Source organism: Calonectris borealis, chromosome 4 (genome assembly GCF_964195595.1).
Source record: "Calonectris borealis chromosome 4, bCalBor7.hap1.2, whole genome shotgun sequence".
In the NCBI taxonomy this organism is placed as follows: domain Eukaryota; kingdom Metazoa; phylum Chordata; class Aves; order Procellariiformes; family Procellariidae; genus Calonectris; species Calonectris borealis.
In genome coordinates this window covers 53,934,232-53,951,964 of record NC_134315.1, presented here as the reverse complement: position 1 = coordinate 53,951,964, position 17,733 = coordinate 53,934,232, and the positions used below count along the sequence as shown (strand labels likewise).

Here is a 17,733-nt window from a genome sequence, read left to right as displayed (position 1 = left end):
AAATAAATTCAATCTACAACTTAGAAGCATCTATGCTATTAAAGATCGCTTAGGAAGAGTTGCACCACTTCAAAGCGGGGATGTTTGAACATGTATTGCATGTTCTGCTTCTACCCTTCACTAGCAATAAAAAGGCTTTTTCAACACTAGGAATGTAAATCAACTTAAAAGACATGCAAAACTACTTAAGGAGTTTGCAACCTGCAGATTACTGTTAGGCAGTGGTCAGACTCCTAGTAACACTAGTTACCACCGCAATCAACCTAGACATATTTTCTGTATTAAATTTCAGCTTGCAAATGTTAGTTCTTGCTTACAGTAAAAACATACAAATTGAACCACGTGGAGTGCATAGGTGATTCCCTGCTGCCCACAAAGATACTCCCTCAACTCAGCTTTTTCGAATTCTGAAAGACAGGAGAAAGCTACTGGTGTTGCAGAAAGTTATTTTAAATCACAAGCAGTAGTTCGTCAACTTGACTTTTATCTGCTAAGCAGAGCACAGCAACCTGGTCCTCACCTTGCCTACTGAGGGATACTGGCCATCCAGCACATGCCGAGATCAAGAAAGATGCTCTAATTTCCGCATATTTCCTACTGAAGTACACCATTTCAAGTAAAATATATTTGAATAAAATAATCACTGTTTGTTTCTGTCTTCACAGACAGAAATCAATCATGTCAGATCTCAGCTAGAATACAGATCAGTTTAGTTTAGTTTTAAAATAGAGTGAAAACAGGCTTCTAAACTACTGTACATCTAAACATCAAGCCCAAACTACTATCTTTCTAATGATCTGCTTGTGTAAAATCGCTTTTAAAACTTGTATAATCTTTTTCACTGTATATTTTTTGGTTTAGCAATTGGATCTTTGTTTTAACAAAGTCTCATATCAGAGTATGTCAGAGTAGTTTAATCCCTATAGTGGAACTATAACAGAAGGCAATTATTATTGTATCTATCTTAAATGTAGGAATTTAAGAATATAGTCCATATAATAACAACAGGTGATAAACATTTATTCTTTGGCTAGTCCCAACACATCTGAAAGATATGTGTGGTTTCAAACCTTACTGCAAACTTCTATAGCATCAGCAAAATCACTTGCATCACTTTCAAAAAAAAAAAAATCTTTACTTCCCTGTCTGAAAACAAGCAATTTAAAACAAAACCAAAAACAACAACAATAAATTAAATAAGAGACAAAGCAGCATTAGATTTTGCCATATTTGTCAGATGTCTGTGCTATGCAACAACTCATACAAAGCAAAGGCACAGACGTTTCTCACTGGTTAAGGAAAAAAAGCAAGACGACCGGTTAAGGCCCTTTAGTTACCACTTGATCCACTGCAAACAGGTGGGAACTTCTGGGATCCAACACTTTTCCCCTCCATTTTCAGTGAGGGACTCTCAGATTACATAAAACTTGCAAACCTTCTCCTCCCTCAAGCACTCCCTACCCTTCAAACAGTGATGCCCCACTCATTTCCCACGCAGCTGCTTATAAGGCTCTGCTGATTATAACGTCTGAGCTATCCTCCCAAGCAGCCTCTCAACTGACCAACCCTTATTCCGTCGAGGACTTGGACTATGAGGGCAGAAATCCTGAAAATTTATCCCAAATGGAACTTATAGACTCCCAGCTTGTAAGAGGCAATTACTTCATAATGACCTCCTTATTTTCATACAAATGAAGGTGGTTTCGAAACACCCTCCTAATCTGACGGCCCTCTGGTTCAGTCCACCAAGATACAGTAATAGACAAAACCCCAAAAGCATAATGGTAAATTTGCTTCAATTGCTGCAACTCAAAGGTGGTATTTTGCATTTCTCTGGAGGCAAACACACACAAAAAAAACCCAGATACGTTGTGTGTTTCCTCTTCAATCCTCACTGAAATAAATGTTTAATTCCAGGGCTGCTCCTTTGCTTCACTTTCTTTGCCTTTTTTTTTTCCTGTGTTGGTATCAATGATATGGTAGGGGAAAGAAAAAAAATGTAACCAAAATTAAAGTAAAAAAAAGTCTTTAAACTTACAGTTGAAGTAAACATTTTGATACTCAATAAATAATAATCTACCCATGATACCTGGCATCGTCCACTATCTATATTTACTGTTTAAGTTCCTATACTATGTATCAACCTCAAGAAACTGAACGACCTTTACAAGTCCTGATCTTTGCAGTTGTAATGCTCCCGGCAAAGGCTCTAAGGTACACAACATGGGGAAGGCTGCTATTGCTCAACTAGCCCTCACTCCCACCCATTTTCCTGGCAGATGGGTAGGTATGATCCTGCAAAAGTCACTAAACTCCATTTTTACCCCACAACCTTCCATTTTCATCCCAGCAACTCTCCTTTGAACTTCCAGGCAAGTCTTTAGTTTGTCAGGTTCACTTAGCTGCAGCATGTTTTGTGGTTCATCTAATTGCTAGCTGACGTGCAGCAAAGTGCTGTGCACAACAAAAGATTGTGAATTCCAGCTGGAAGCAAAAGCTGTACCCTTCCATTTATTTAGTTTGTGGGCAGGCTTTCCGAAGGCATGGCTTAGCTAGCAAAACCTGTTCGCCTGCTAAATTAGGAGCAAAGGCTTTCTACCTTACCTCCTATAAAAAAAAGAAGTGCATATACTTATGCACCCAGATGCCTTTGTACACAAAGAAGAAACCAGCACCGTCATTAGGTTTGAATTCTTTGGCCAACTTTTTACCCAACTCCGCTTAATTTCAAAACCAGTGCAGTGGGTTGACCCTGGCTGAAGCAAAGCCGCTCTATCACTCCCCTCCTCAGCTGGACAGGAAGAGAAAATATAACTAAAGGCTCGTGGGTCGAGATAAGGGCAGGGAGAGATCATTCACCAATTATTGTCACGGGCAAAACAGACTCGACTTGGGGAAATTAGTTTAATTCATTACCAACCAAATCAGAGTAGGGCAATGAGAAAATAAAAAACTAATTCTTAAGACACCTTCCCCCCACCCCTCCCTTCTTCCCGGGCTCCACTTTACTCCCGAATTCTCTACCTCCTCCTCCCAAGTGGCACAGGGGGACGGGAAATGGGGGTTGCGGTCAGTTTATCACAGGTTGTCTCTGCTGCTCCTTCCTCCTCAGGGGGAGGACTCCTCACACTCTTCCCCTGCTCCAGCGAGGGGTCCTTCCCACGGGAGACAGTCCTCCATGAACTTCTCCAACGTGGGTCCTTCCCACGGGCTGCAGTTCTTCACGAACTGCTCCAGAAGTTTGGAGGGTCCCTTCCGTGGGGAGCAGTCCTTCAAGAACTGCTCCAGCGTGGGTCCCCCATGGGGTCACAGGTCCTACCAGCAAACCTGCTCCAGCATGGGCTCCTCTCTCCACAGGGTCACAGGTCCTGCCAGGAGCCTGCTCCAGCGCAGGCTCTCCACAGGGTCACAGCTTCTTTCGGGCGCATCCACCTGTGCCCTGTGTGGGGTCCTCCATGGGCTGCAGGTGGGTATCTGCTCCAGCGTTAACCTCCATGGGCTGCAGGGGGACAGCCTGCCTCACCATGGCCTTCACCACGGGCTGCAGGGGAATCTGCTCCAGCGCCTGGGAGGAGCACCTCCTCCCCCTCCTTCTTCACTGTCCTTGGTGTCTGCAAAGTTGTTCCTCTCACGTATTCTCGCTCCTCTGTCTCGCTACAACTGCTGTTGTGCAGTTTATTTTTTTTTCCCCTTCTTAAAGATGTTATCCCAGAGGCGCTACCACCGTCATTGATGGGCTCGGCCTTGGCCAGCGGCGGGTCTGTCTTCCAGCCGGCTGGCGTTGCCTCTATCAGACATGGGGGAAGCTTCTAGCAGCTTCTCACAGAAGCCACCCCTGTAGCCCCCCCGCTACCAAATCCTGGCCATGCAAACCCAGTACAACCAGATAAAACAGGAGGACCGAAGGCGACTCAGTTGCTTGTACTGCAATGTACAGCATAACAAGCCACACACAAAACCATTAGAAAAGCTCCTGTTAAGATGTAAGGGTATGAGCCTGGAAGGCTTCAGGCCAGCTGTCACCCTGCACCTCAGGCACACACCAGCAGCCACAGTCTCAGATGCGGTCTGGGAAGGCACCATGCTCTGAGGAGAGAAGGAAGTTGTCAATAAAACACGAAGAGCAGAGCTGAGAGAGGTGAAAACCGCCAGGCTCTAGATCAGCAACGCCTCACCTCCAAGTCCCGAAGCTGGCGTTTACAAAGATCACAAGAATTTGAAGAGCTTGCACAGAGTTCACAGGATTTACTTCAAAGAAATGCCAGTTCGGAAAGGGATTCTGCAAATTTGCAGATTAAAAGCGGCTTTCTCAGCAGCTCCCGGTTACTGTACAGGGCACAGCAGCGTTGGTCCTGCAGGTCAGGCTACTTCCAGGCCCATAGGTCAGGCTGACAAAAGCACTTGGCGATTTTCATGCCGTGAGGCACGCAACCTTGGATCACCTCCTCCTCAACAAGCCACGTATTGAACATCTCTGTCGGCTGCCGCCGGGCCAGCAGGCCGGGCAAGCCCCAGCTCTGCACAGCATTTCTCCTCAGCCCTGTTCAGCAGCCTGGAGCCACGGAGCAAACCCCAAAACGGGCAGGATGAGGGCCTGGCAGGCCAGGCAGCCCCACACCAGATGCACACGCGGTCCTTTGTGCTTCCATAATGAAAACAGCTCCCAAGACCAGCGCCAGCAGCCTATACAAATGTTCACGTCCACCTGCCTTCCAGGTTGACCCCCCATTACAGCCCCGCTTGCACGGCCCTCCTCCCCTTCCACCCCCTCAACCAACGTGTTCACATTTCTGAAAACACGCAAGTTGAGCGCTGCCGAAATAGAAAATTTGGAGATCGAGAGAGGGACTACAGAACAAATCACCAGATACTTTTAACCAATAAACTCTGAGGGCCGTATTACTTTGCTTTGCCTTACTGCTTTTCTTGCCTGGTCATGCAGGCTTTCTTCTGGAGCCGTAAGTAATATATTTCTGTTTTTAATGGAGACTTTTCTATTACCACATTTTCCTATTTCTGCATACCTGGCTTTGTTACCTGAATGCTTCTTTGGAAACACTTTTCCACGCAATTCCATAAAAATAATACGATAAAACAAAACAAAAGAGACTCAGGAATTTTAATACGTGGAGCAAGGCAGATCCGTACCTGCATCATTAAGCCGGTTAGATTCATTCCCCAAAACTCTGCTTTGAGCTTACAAACTACTGAAAACTTTGACAGCCGATTCTTTGTTTCTAAAAAAAGTTCACCAGAGAGCTTTAAGGCTTCAAGTTGCCGAAACACTGGCATTTGGAGGAGAGGAGGCCATGACCATTTAAGATCAGCAACAGATCAGAAACAGGTTAAACGTTTTCTACTGAAACTTTCAGAAAAGTTCAACAGAAACGTTTCAAGTCTTGAATATGGGGCTCCACTGAGTGAGCTATCTGGAATAACCACCACCGCAAAGCTTAGTGACATGGATAAACATGAGAAGTGAACCTCTATTTGGGAGGCACTATTTTTCAGCCAGTTTATTTTCAGGCATAATTACTGAAAACTAATATTAATGATTGAGGGTGACAATCCAGGCTTGAGGAATAAGTTGCCTAAGGTTTTGACTAGCAGCTAAACTATAAATATACAGTTTGCTCATATATTCCTAGCCATATGACCTCTACTAAGTTTTGTAGTTTTTCTGTGTCTCAACTCTCTCAATTAAAAAGGGAGAATGGTGCTTATTTCCTTAATCAACAAACACTCAGTTTTGACATCCTTGAAAGAAGAGTTATGCAAGAATTAATATTACAGAAAAAAGAATTCCAGCAAAAAATTGCTTTCAGGTTTAGAAAAAAATACTCAGAAGTTGTGATGCTTTCAACCAATTTATTGCCTATGTTCAACTGGCACAGGACAACCTTCTATATGCTAAAAAAGCAAATCACTGAAGAACAAAACTAAAGTCCTTGTGTAAGGGAAATGATGATGACTAGTAAAGTTGGAGAAAAATAAGACTTCCGAATGCATTCTTACCATAGCTTTCTTAAAGCTCATCCTTATATGGTTTATGGAAACAAAATATCCACCCCAAGGAACCCATGACTCAAACCTGAAAGCATGAGTTTTAACCATCATGTAAAGTGAAGCCTGTACTGTTAATAGTTTGAAATCCTTTCTATACTTGTATTCTTCTCCTTGCTCCTCCTCTTTTATTTTTCTTATAATAGCCTCTCCTGCCATTTTATTTAGCGGTATACTATTTTCTCACCTTTCTATTGAGACAATTTAAACTTTTAAACTTTAGGACTTCGATCCCCCGTAACAGTGACTAAGGCTGGCTCTTGGGATCCATGGTGCCATTCCTCACACTGATGGTTTTTATTTTTGTGAAATTAAATAGTTTACAGCTAACCTACACTAAGTGAATGTTTCAACACCTGAGGAGCAAAGGACTCCACCTTCTTAAAAATTGGTCTACATCAAGGCACCTCACTTCCCCATCTTCAAAATAGGAACAAGATAATCCATTTTGTCCATATAGATTGTCAGAACACACATTCCTTACACAGCAAAACGCTCTTCCTCCTGTGCATTTCCAGAGCAGAGCAGGGCTCTCAACGCAAAAAATGGTAATATCATTATATTGTTTTCTAATAAAAGCAAGACTGGGAACAATAAAAATAGTAAGTAAAAAGCATACTGAGCTAGTCTTACCGCAGACAACCCTTTCTGAAACGGGTAACTTGAAAAATAACCTTAGAAAATAAAAATCAAATGATCCATAACATTTTTTCCCTATTACCCCAGCTCAAATCATGAGAATTTCAGCTGTTCTTAAGCTAGAAGTCTAGACTTCATGTTTCCTGAATGAAAACCTGAAAAGATGAGGGAGAATGGTATGATAAAGATTCATACTCAGGCAGGCAGATAAAATAAGTGTCACGGTTTTTAACACTTGAGTTTACTAATTGCAGAACCCAGCCTTAAGACTCATCTGAATTTTGGCTCTGAGTCCTGTCACCATGGACATCAAAAATACCCAGCAGGCCCTAGCCTAGGTGAGGCAACCCTATGGTTTTAAAAGGTTTAGTAAAAAAAAAAAAAAAAAAAAAACCAAAACATAGCCATCATTCATGAAATTCATCTATTGCCTTGTAACACCCATGTTCATTTGCAAAAGTCCATAAAGACATCCATTGAAGAGCTGGAAGCAGAACTGTAGTAACTGCTCATTGCTGACCTACAGCACCCAAAAACATTTCTGAAGCACCACACTATAGCGAAAGAGAGGTAAACAACCTTGAGAATCCTCCTTTCACTTCCCAAGCCCAGCGATCCCAATGCCTTTTGTCGTAAATGACTGAATTCATAGGGAGAGGTGAGAGAAATTCCTTGAAAAAGCACACTATAGCTGTGCAGATCTGTTTTACAAAATAGAGAGGTAAATAAGTTCTATATTATAAAAGTAAAAAAAACCACTTTCCAGGCTTTTCTGTATTTTTTTTATCCCTGTATTGCTCACGGACACTTTTTCCAGGAGTTTCATGGGTATCATGATCTCATGTAAGAATACACAATTCTTTATCCTTCTCACTTCCAAAGAATCATTAAGGCAGGAGTCTGGAGAAACAGTCCCCAAAACCAATATTTAAAATAGGTGGTGGCTCTTAGCTCTTCAGCAACTTACAGATTTATTTATGGAAGTCCATGCTAAGTTACTGAACTTGAAAATACATCCGAAAAGCAAGCATCTGGTTTCCATCTGCCCTCATGGGAACCAGGAAAGGGCTTGAACTGAAAATAAAATATTGGGGTGCAAAAGAGCAAGATTTCAGGGAGGGAGCATACAAAGAAAAATTCCCTATGAAATGCATTTAATGTTTAAAAAAACAACTATCAGGAAACTAAAATTGGATGTTACAAAAAGAAAAAACTAAAAAATCCCCCTAGAATTTTAAGCCATATCTAATATTAAAAATAAGCAAATAACACACCAAAAAATATTTTTTATTTCACAATTTAAAAATTATAACCTTCATAATAAACAGCGAGAGTTGTTCAGAGAACCAATTAATTTTAAAGACATATACCTGAAATACTTGACAACACATGCAAATGTTAGGCACCTACTACCCTACATGGCTGGCAAGCACAATTTTATCTATTCCTATTTAAGCAGAGTGGACTTGCAATTGTGACAGCTGTAATTCCAGTTCCTTCAAGGGACAGAGTACAATTTCATATTTAAAAACCCAACATGTGATATTGCCTTACACAGGGAAAAAAGGGACCTTTTATTCTCCCTGCAAATATTTACAAGTTACAAAACATCTAAATTCGTTTTCCACAAGAGGTACGTGCACATCTGCCTCCATAAATATAGTGCTTTAAACCTGTAAGTAAAGCTTTTGAAGCCATTGCTTTAAATATCCCTTCCAACCTCACAGACAAGCTACTTCTTGCCCTTTATTTTATTTCTCTTCATTTTATTTTTTCCACTTTGCACATAAAAAATAGGAGAAGTCAAGTGAAAACCTGACCAGCAGTATTAAGCATATCAAGTTAAAATATTTTATTTATAATAAGGAAACTAATCATAAAGAATTTCCTCTCTCACTTTGCCACATAGACTCTCAAAGTTTCCTTCGTAGCTTTTAAAACGCAGGCTACCTCCGTGCCTTGGCCACTATGCAAACTGGGATGCTGGAGCCCCCCAACTTCAGATGGGACCCACTTGGGTTCACCGGCCTACTAATCCCTAGGGTGTACCACTGCTTTTCTATCAACTATCATTTTGATCCTCACAAAAAAAAAACCCCAAAACTAAAAAGCCAGAGCAAGACCCTGCTTCTTTGTCAAATAACTACTGATTATCTTGGTTAGTCCCTCCCTAGCAAACAGCACAGCCAGCCCCATCTCTGACATGCCATGAGGCTAGTGGCATACCCCGCCATTTTTCCCCATATTGCCATTATTTTCACATTACACTTAAGTTTGCACCACTATATTAATTTTCACATATTCCACATGAATCTGTGTCAAATTATAACTGATCAAGAGTAAAGCAGGCATCCATAGATGAGTGCACAGTACTTCTTACAATTTATCATGAATAAATGTCACTCGGTGCTACCACCACAAATGTACCAAATTGAACTTACAAAACACATTCTGGTTCCTAAGACTAATTTCATCAAACTGAGTTCTTTCACATCTTTCATAAAACAGCACATGAACATGGTCACAGTGCAAAAGCCATTAGCTCAAGCCATAATGCTCTTCCAATTTTTTTGGACCTCAGAGTAACACCACTAACCAACCAATCATTGTGTTCCTTTAAAGCAGCAGGAAACGAGGGCAGTATCGAAGAATTTATATATGCTTTCAAGACTAACCTCAAAATTCTTGCATTGTAGTTCAAACTATTAGTAGTCTGTGTGGAAGTAGATAAAAGCTCAGGGAAGTGTAAAAAACCCTAAAGATAATTAAAAGCAGTAAAAAAAAAAATTAGATCTGTCTTAAATTTTCCTATCTATGGCAACAACTTCTATTTTGAAAGCCAACATAGTTTCACATTGACAGCATCTCTTTAACCTTGCACGCACATGGACAACAACGGCTCAAAATATTTAATTTACTTTGGTTTTGTTTTGGGAGAAAAGACAAGATCCGAAGAATACAATTATGGAGATCCCTCAATATTTAAATGGCTTATCTTGCCACCCTGCTTATAGTCTCAAGCTGTCCTTCCCATGGGCAGCCAGCATCTGCAATTAGCGTGAGCCAGTCTGACTCCAAGAAGCACTTTCTTCCAGGCTAAAAAGAACAAATAAACAACTGAAGCCAATCTCCTGCTAAAAGCAATCAGAGCAAGGAAGTTTTCACAGGCAGAGGAGCCGGGAGAGCACTGTCTATGGCTTTGGTTTCATGGGATCCAGGCAGAATTAGAAACAGCTGAGACCATGGGACTGCAGACCAGCAGAGCCGCACGACAGGACATCTGTCCCACCCCCAGATGCTGGGACCGAGGCTATTCCTTTGATCTCTGCTAGTCTGATCTTGACTTAGCCTTCAGCTGTCAGGTAGCCGACGCTGATGAGTCAGATGCTATGCTGGGTAGGAAGGGTGAGAACAGGAGGGGACCAGGCTAACTCATGATTAATTCGATTTTCAAACCACTCATCCCTGCACCAGAAGCAGACTCAGACAAGTTATTGCCTGACCGAGACACACCTGCTATTCCTTTCCTCTATCTGATATTAACCCTGCCCATCAACTTATGGTGACGGGAGAAAGTGGGCCAAACCCCCACACTCCCAGCTGCCTGCTGCAATGACTCAGTGGGCTCATGGAAAGTGCATTTCTAAACGACCTGCATGCCTCGTTGGGAGACAGAAAAGTAAGTGACACACTAGATACAATGCGTGATTCTTCTGATGAGCTGGTATAACACCTCTGTTTCATCAAGAAACTTTTAATGCCAACTTTTCAAGTTTCACTCGAGAAGATGCCCTAGGCGTGAACCACGCCACAAGATGCTCCTTTCCTCAGAGGCTGAGCAAAGGGAATCCCTTATTAAGGATAGCTAATGACCAAAGTACAGAAAGACAACAGGAAAAACAAGAAACAAGGGCTGAACTGTAGCCTCTTAGAAAAGAAAGCACTCACACAGCCATTCAACTACACATCACTTAGGGCTGGGAACAAGCACCACCACCCTGGAAAGCTGGACGTTTGTCAGACCTACAACCACGTAATCTCTTTTATTCTTATACCGATGAACTCTCAGAGAGAGGTGGTCCTTTCATCAAGGGCAGGATAATTTGCCAGAAAAGGCAGTAACTGGTGAAGAGATACTGTTATGGGCCTCAACCAACACTCATCGAGGAACTTTGCACTGCTGAAGGTGGGCACGAACAGCAATCACAGGGTGCAACTGCTGTTGTTTTCTTTAATAACAAGAAAAGATGGTTCTCGTTGTGTGATGGCTTCAGAGGCCAATCCTCCTCCAAGACGCTCACTCACATCACTAAATAAAAATAGCTATCTTCTAATAAAGGCCAATATTTAGCCCTGGGAGACTTTTGAGAGCTTGAAGGAATTTCTTGCTTGTGCTGCTGTTCTTCCTTCTTCAGTTCCAATAACCTGCACATGAGCATCCTGCTCCTTTCTTCCAACCCTCGCAAAACATATCCCAGGCTAACAGCGGTATGCTGAGATTCAATAAACTGTGTGTTTCAGAAATGGGGAGACTGGACCAAGCTGTAACTTTTATAGTAGATGCTGCAATTAGCAAAGGGAGGCTTCTACTTTCTGAAACGGTACTGCCACTTCGGGAAACATCTCGCCATGACTCTGACATGCAGTATTTTCATACACGTAACTCAGAGGTTAACTGTTTAAATGCATCATTCTGTTTGCTAATAAAAATTACAATGTAGGACTTGACCCAAAAAGGAAGTGCCTCTAGTCAGTCAGGGGAGAGGGAGGGAAAAAGCCTGGATAAGACCCGTTTTTAATTAAACAAGTGTTAACAAAACTGACGCTCAAAAGGAAGAAGACTTCATTCAATGTAGAGCAGGTGACAGAAGGTTGGAAAAGGTCTTTGTGAACTCACATAATTAACATCTAGTAAGTTTTCTAAAATGCTATTACTCAAGACACATTTCAGGCTACAGTAGCATATCTTTCAGTCGTGGCCACTTAACTCCATGCACTTTGCCAAACCACTTACATGTTTTTATCCTCCAAACAACTGTTACGATGACGATTAATTCTCTTTTTTTTTTTTTTTAAAAAAAAAAAGGTATCTTACCTTTGCAGAGTCATGTTCAAATTGCCTGTACACGCCTTGATCTTGTTTTGCGCTTCTAGATGAGTCATCCCGTCCGTGCTTATCCCATCAATGGTGAGAACCACATCACCTATCCCCACGTGTGCTCGCGCTGCCTTGCCACCGTCATTAAGCTGAAATACCCCAAGAATGGTAAATTAGAAACTTGGATGGTTTATGTTTATATTCTCTGAATACAAGACCACAGTATCTTATTCACAGTGCTGCTATACAGAAAGAAAAAAAAAAAAAAAAAAAAAAGGGTATTTTCTCCTTTGTATGTCCCTGTGAAAGTTGCTGCACTATCTTTCTTTCTGGTGAAGCAATATTTATAGGTTCTTGTTCTTATTTCCCTTGAATGACAGGAAAAGTATTGCACAGTATTGCCTATTTTCCAAAAATCAAACTCCACTTCTACTTTACTGGCTAGAAGCTGTGCACATTCACCAAGAGACACAAGCAGGGATAGGCACACACAGTTTCCTAGATGACAAGTTCCAACCTCTTCTCTCTTCATACATTAATTTTTTCTCGCAAGAGGAGAGAGGAAGGCTGTAAACCAGCTTCTTCCATTCTAGATTTTCCATCTAAACAATCTCTTCAAAGTTTATGTATTTGTCAACGACCGGTCACGTGCGTGGAAGACTTCATTAATAGTGAAGCTGACTCTCCCTCAGCTGCAACTATTAGGAAATCAAAAGTTCAACATCACAGACAGACCAGTTACAGGACTTTGTTTTGCCTTTCTCTCAGCAGGTTTATAGCCCCCAGTGACCTGCAGTATATTCAGACCAGAATAAGAAAGGCCTCTTGACCAGCCTACCTCTTTGATCAATGCCACTGACGAAGTTCAGCTCAACTGCCTTTGGTCCACTTGAATGAAATAGTCTTGCAATAGAAACCTTTGTAAAGTTCACATTATTGACCCCGATTGAACAATAAATTTATCTTTTCATCTGATGCCACCGAATTTCAACTAGCTTCATTCCCAAGAACAGAAATAGAAATAAAGCAACACGTGGTAAGATCTACGCACTGATTTATATCCCTGGTCCTCAATCTGCTAATCATTTTATAGCTGGCTGCAAAGAGCCAGCCGGATGGTGCAAATTCCCTCTTTGTTTCCAGATGTATTTCCTATCTTACAGCAGAGAAGTTGTAGCTGCTTGTGCTGTGCAGACAAAACCTCAGAACTCTTTCCTTTGCCTGCAACCATGAGTCTGTTCCTTGAAGAAAGTGCTACGTTTTAGGGAGGTGCTGCAAACAGCAGAATTACTTCAGCTTTATTTCCAGAAGTGGAGTTCACCTTGGGCCACAGTCATGCCCTAGTAAGTGACTTCTCAACGGGAGGCAGAAGGAAGGCTTTCATCTCTGTTGTTTTTTAATTGCCTCTGGTTTAGTTCATTCAGTAGGGACCAAGAAGTTTTGGTTCCTTGTGGTTCCTTTTGACAATGACCAACCACAAAGTACAGTCACCAGTGTCCACACCATTTACTTCTCCAACAGGAGAAGTGAGGCTAGTTCTTGAAAACTGTCTATGGCAAAGAGGTAGAAATACGTGAAATACTAGGAACTCAGTCTTTGCATTTGTGTATGAACAGTCACTTGTTGGTAAACCTGTGGAAAGTGTCCCATCAGCCTACCTGATATGGTTAAGGCTTTCCTAAAATCTCAGAGACTATAATACAGGACAGCTGGGACATGCATATTGGACAGCATCTGAAAACAAATACTTTAACAGAGGAAAAAGTATTGCCTAATGCTGCAAGACAAATGCAAATGCAATACTCCAAAAATGTATAATTTAACAACATATAGACTGAAAGCAGGAAATTTCACATTCAGTGGATCATGGCTGGCATTTTTCAACATCAATCTATGCCCCACAAACATCTGCAGTAGCAATCTTTAGCAACTAAAAACAATAGCCAAAAATTGAAACAAAACCAGAAAAATCCTTCACTTGGTGTTAACCCTATGCTATCAAATACATTATTCTGGCGAAAGGGGAGGCCTGAGATGTAGGAAAACTTGTCATTTCTCAGATTCAAAATAGCGGCCAATGCCTCAGAATTATAGGTCAACAGAGCAATTTTACCCAGAGTTGAAACCGAAGGATGCTAACAAGGGAAAGTTAGCAGAGCAAGTCCCATGCAAGGAAGAAAAGTAGAAGACAAAGGAAAAAGGAGATCCACTAATTTCAGAAAAACTTGACTTGCTAAATTCATCAGAATTACAACTTGAATGGTGCATCCTTTTACAAAAAGCTTCAACAACAAAGCCAAAATTCCTCCAAAATCTGATATTCATACCCAAATTCTGAGCTAAGAGACCCTGTTACTACAAAACATAGATCAGGGAACCCTACAAGCATATAGAAAGCTATGACCAACGTAGCTATTTATAGGGAAGCTCCTCAAACCTTTGGAGGGGTGGAACCTGCCATAAACAGATCCCTAAACTGATACGTTATGGCATGCTGACATTTGTCAGCAAGGTCTGGAAAAGGGAAAGGAACGTAAGGGCGCTAAAAGCTAAAGGTCAAATGGATCACTGTGCTTTGTGATTGGACTGCTGAAGTGAATAAAATCTAGCTTTTTCCGAACGTACGCAAATGCGCATGATGTTCAAGTATCGTAATTCATGACGAAAAAAAGCAACCGGCACACATTCACCAGTGAGACTTCAAAAGCAGGCTTCAGGATGAATATTTTCATGGGAGGTGGGGGTGGGGCCCTTACCATCCAAAGAAGTGTAAAATAAATTAACTAAAAAAAAAAAAAAAAGTCACTTTTTGGTTTGATTCCGGAAGCCAACACACAACAACCCACAATTAATCACCTGACTTTCAAGAGGTCACTCTTAAACTGTTGCCTACTGGGGATGAAACTCTTTGCAAGCACAGTTGTAAAGCGCAGGGAGACAGTTGTAAAATCATTTCAGCAAAACCCCAGGCTGAAAATGCCTGAAAAATATGGCTGGAAAGTGCACCCTGGAGATGGGAAAAAAGCAGACAGGTCCTGAGAAGTGTGATGAGCCCCTGGCTGTGTCCACCAGACCTGCCATGCAGGCAGGGGACTGAATCTGCCTTATAGGTGAGACTGTCACAGGCACACCTGAACGAACAAATTACTGGACAAGAGCCTGAAGAGCTGCACACACAGAGCGATGCCAGAGCAGTAATCTCCTTATCTAGATACGGTGGATAAGATTTCGAAGTAACACCTACTGATTTCAGTTAAGAGACCTGACTAACAAAGAGAGGCAAGGCTGGTACTTCTAGGAAATCTCAGCCGGAGCACAAATCTTTCCTGAGAGTACTCGCCAGCATCCTTGGTTTGTGAAGTGCCTATAATGAAGTGGTACTGAAACTACAGGACAGAGTTTTACCACAGATGCAAGAATCAAAACTAAAAGAAGCATTCCCCATATTCCTTAGCTCAATGGAAGCTAACTCAATTTATTTCATTTTTTTCACCCAGATTCTGAAAAATCCAACAGATGTGGAAGATATAAAAAGATTTAGGTGCGAAGATATAGGAAATTTTGAAGTGTTATTTCTGCATCATTACTACTTTTGTGCAGCTTATGTCCTGCATGAGTGATTTTGTTCTTAAACTGCACGTTTAGTCTTAGCTTAGTAAAATTATCTGGCATCAGTCATAGAACTACCGCATTACCCATGCTTAAATACTAAAAGACTAGTAAACTGATGGGCAAAAGCAAGAAACACATAATGCTGAAATCCTAGTAGGAAAAATGCATATCCTTAAAACACACCTTTATTAAACGTGCACATGCAAACAAATGGAATTGATGCAACAAGACATATGTGTGGAAGAGTATGGCATTAAAATTATAAAACAGGCTACTTATGAATCAAACTAACTTCTAAGCACCAAAAGTATTCTTGAAATCTGTGATGGATCTGTTTTAATTCTCTATTTACAATATGAGGCAAGTTTTTTAAAATCAAATATGAGTCACAGCTACAACAAAATAGGGAGTTTTTTGATGTTACAAAACAGATTTAAAACTATGAAACTGCCAAACCAGAAATGTTTCCTCCTACGTAGGTCCACGTCTCTATACTCTGGGAAGCTCATTTGGAGACAGGGGGGAGGCAAGAGGAGAGACATTTCATGATCAGGCACCTGCTGAGGCCAATCACTCCCGCAGCCCCCAGCAGCAAACCTCTTTTCGGCCCCTCAGCAGCAATCAGCTTCATGGCCAAAAGCCAAAAGCCAGTCTATGCCATCCAGAGATGTTCAGGACACTTTCTAATAAACATCAGTAAAATCACCCATCTAATATTAGATTTCAGTTTTGTTTGACCAAAACAAAAGAAAAAAGTTTTTGTTGTTCTTGTTGTTTTAAGCATCTGAATTCCAAAACTGCAAATATTGTTCTAAAATACATTCCAAATGGAGATAAAACAGAAGGAAACCAGTTCTTGATCCACAATCAACTTCAAAAGCGACAGTACAAAAAGTAATCTTAACATAGTTCTACGCCTCAGGTTTTTAAAAGCAAACAGCCCAAAACACACTGGAATACAAGTGTTTTCTTAAGCTAAATATTAGCCAGGCTATTATTTTGTTTTGCAGTAACCAACATTAAAAAAAAAAAAGCAAGAAAAATAGCTTTTTAACTCTGAAGCTTTAATGAGATATTTTAAAGAAAAGATTTCCTGGAATCTTTCCTTTCCAGGAGAATTGCATGTGTGCACATACATGTGCATCTATCTCTGAATCAATGTAATTTGTAGCTTAATTCATTTCTAATTAACATATAACCATCTATTTTTCCTCACATGACTAAGAAAACTTGACAAGCATCTCTTCTTTGAACCATCACTATTTAGTTTTTATGCAGTAATAAATGAAATACTTAAATTGCAGTTACTCATAAGACAAAGAGATGACTAGAGATGGAAGCTGCCTTTTATCTTTTCCACGCCGCCTGCCTTGAATCAATCCTAGCTGCAACCGGCTCATGTGATAGTGCATCACAACCACTCTCCCAAAAAACCTATTTCATAGTCTGACAGTAAATAATGGTCCCCGCATCACACAAACATCCTTCAATGTCATCTGCAACTTTCTCTCAGAATGTAATTCATTGCTCCCAATTTACACCTCCCTGGGCTATCTGAAATCCCTCCAGCTTGATTTTTACCCCTCGAGCATTTCTGATATGCGGTTGGCTACAGCAATTCAGTTTAAAGACATGCATAATCAAAGCAATAGTCAACCAGACAGACAATAACTTTTGTACCATCACCTCTCTTGCTTCTCTTTCAGTCTACATCCTCCCCTGTATTAAGGTATTTTAAATAATTAAAAAACCAAAATACAACACACCCACATACAGAAAGAACATTACAGGAGAACTCTGCAGAATCACAAAATAAGCAATCAGGCAACCTCTCTTTTATCAAATAATGCTCTGCCTTTTCACACAGACATTCAAACCACAGGGACTTTATCTCCCTGCTATAATACACTTTCTGCTAATATTTACAGTCATTACCTGTTAGTACCTTGTTTATCCCTACCCTCATTTCACCTGACCAAAGTACCACCTTGCACCGATAGCCAGTATTCTAACAGCATGCTCTCAAATGTATGCAGACCTCAAAGTACGCTAGAAAGCACCCCTTTGGTGAATCGCTACAAGCTTGGAGAAGCAGCCCTTACTGTATTTTTGGAGAACACAACCTCGCCACAAAACAGGAGGGGGGGCCACACTTATGCTCTGTAGCTGCACCGGCTCCCTCACACGAATTGTGCGCGTCCGACCTGACGCCTGATGGCACAACGCAACCTGCAGGGGCGGCAGCACAGCGTACTCGGGTCCGACACCTGGACATCATGAGTGCAAATAGGGTATCACCGTGCTCCAGCATGACCCACCTA

At 41.3% G+C, this 17,733-nt stretch overlaps 1 protein-coding gene across 1 annotated transcript in view; it reads right to left on the bottom strand.

Annotated features, from left to right (window-relative positions):
- Positions 1–17,733, bottom strand: part of PDLIM5 (PDZ and LIM domain 5) — a 132,641-nt gene that overhangs the window by 79,012 nt on the left and 35,896 nt on the right. The window contains 1 exon segment of the mRNA XM_075149586.1: positions 11,798–11,949. Coding sequence (XP_075005687.1) covers positions 11,798–11,949 — 152 coding nt within the window.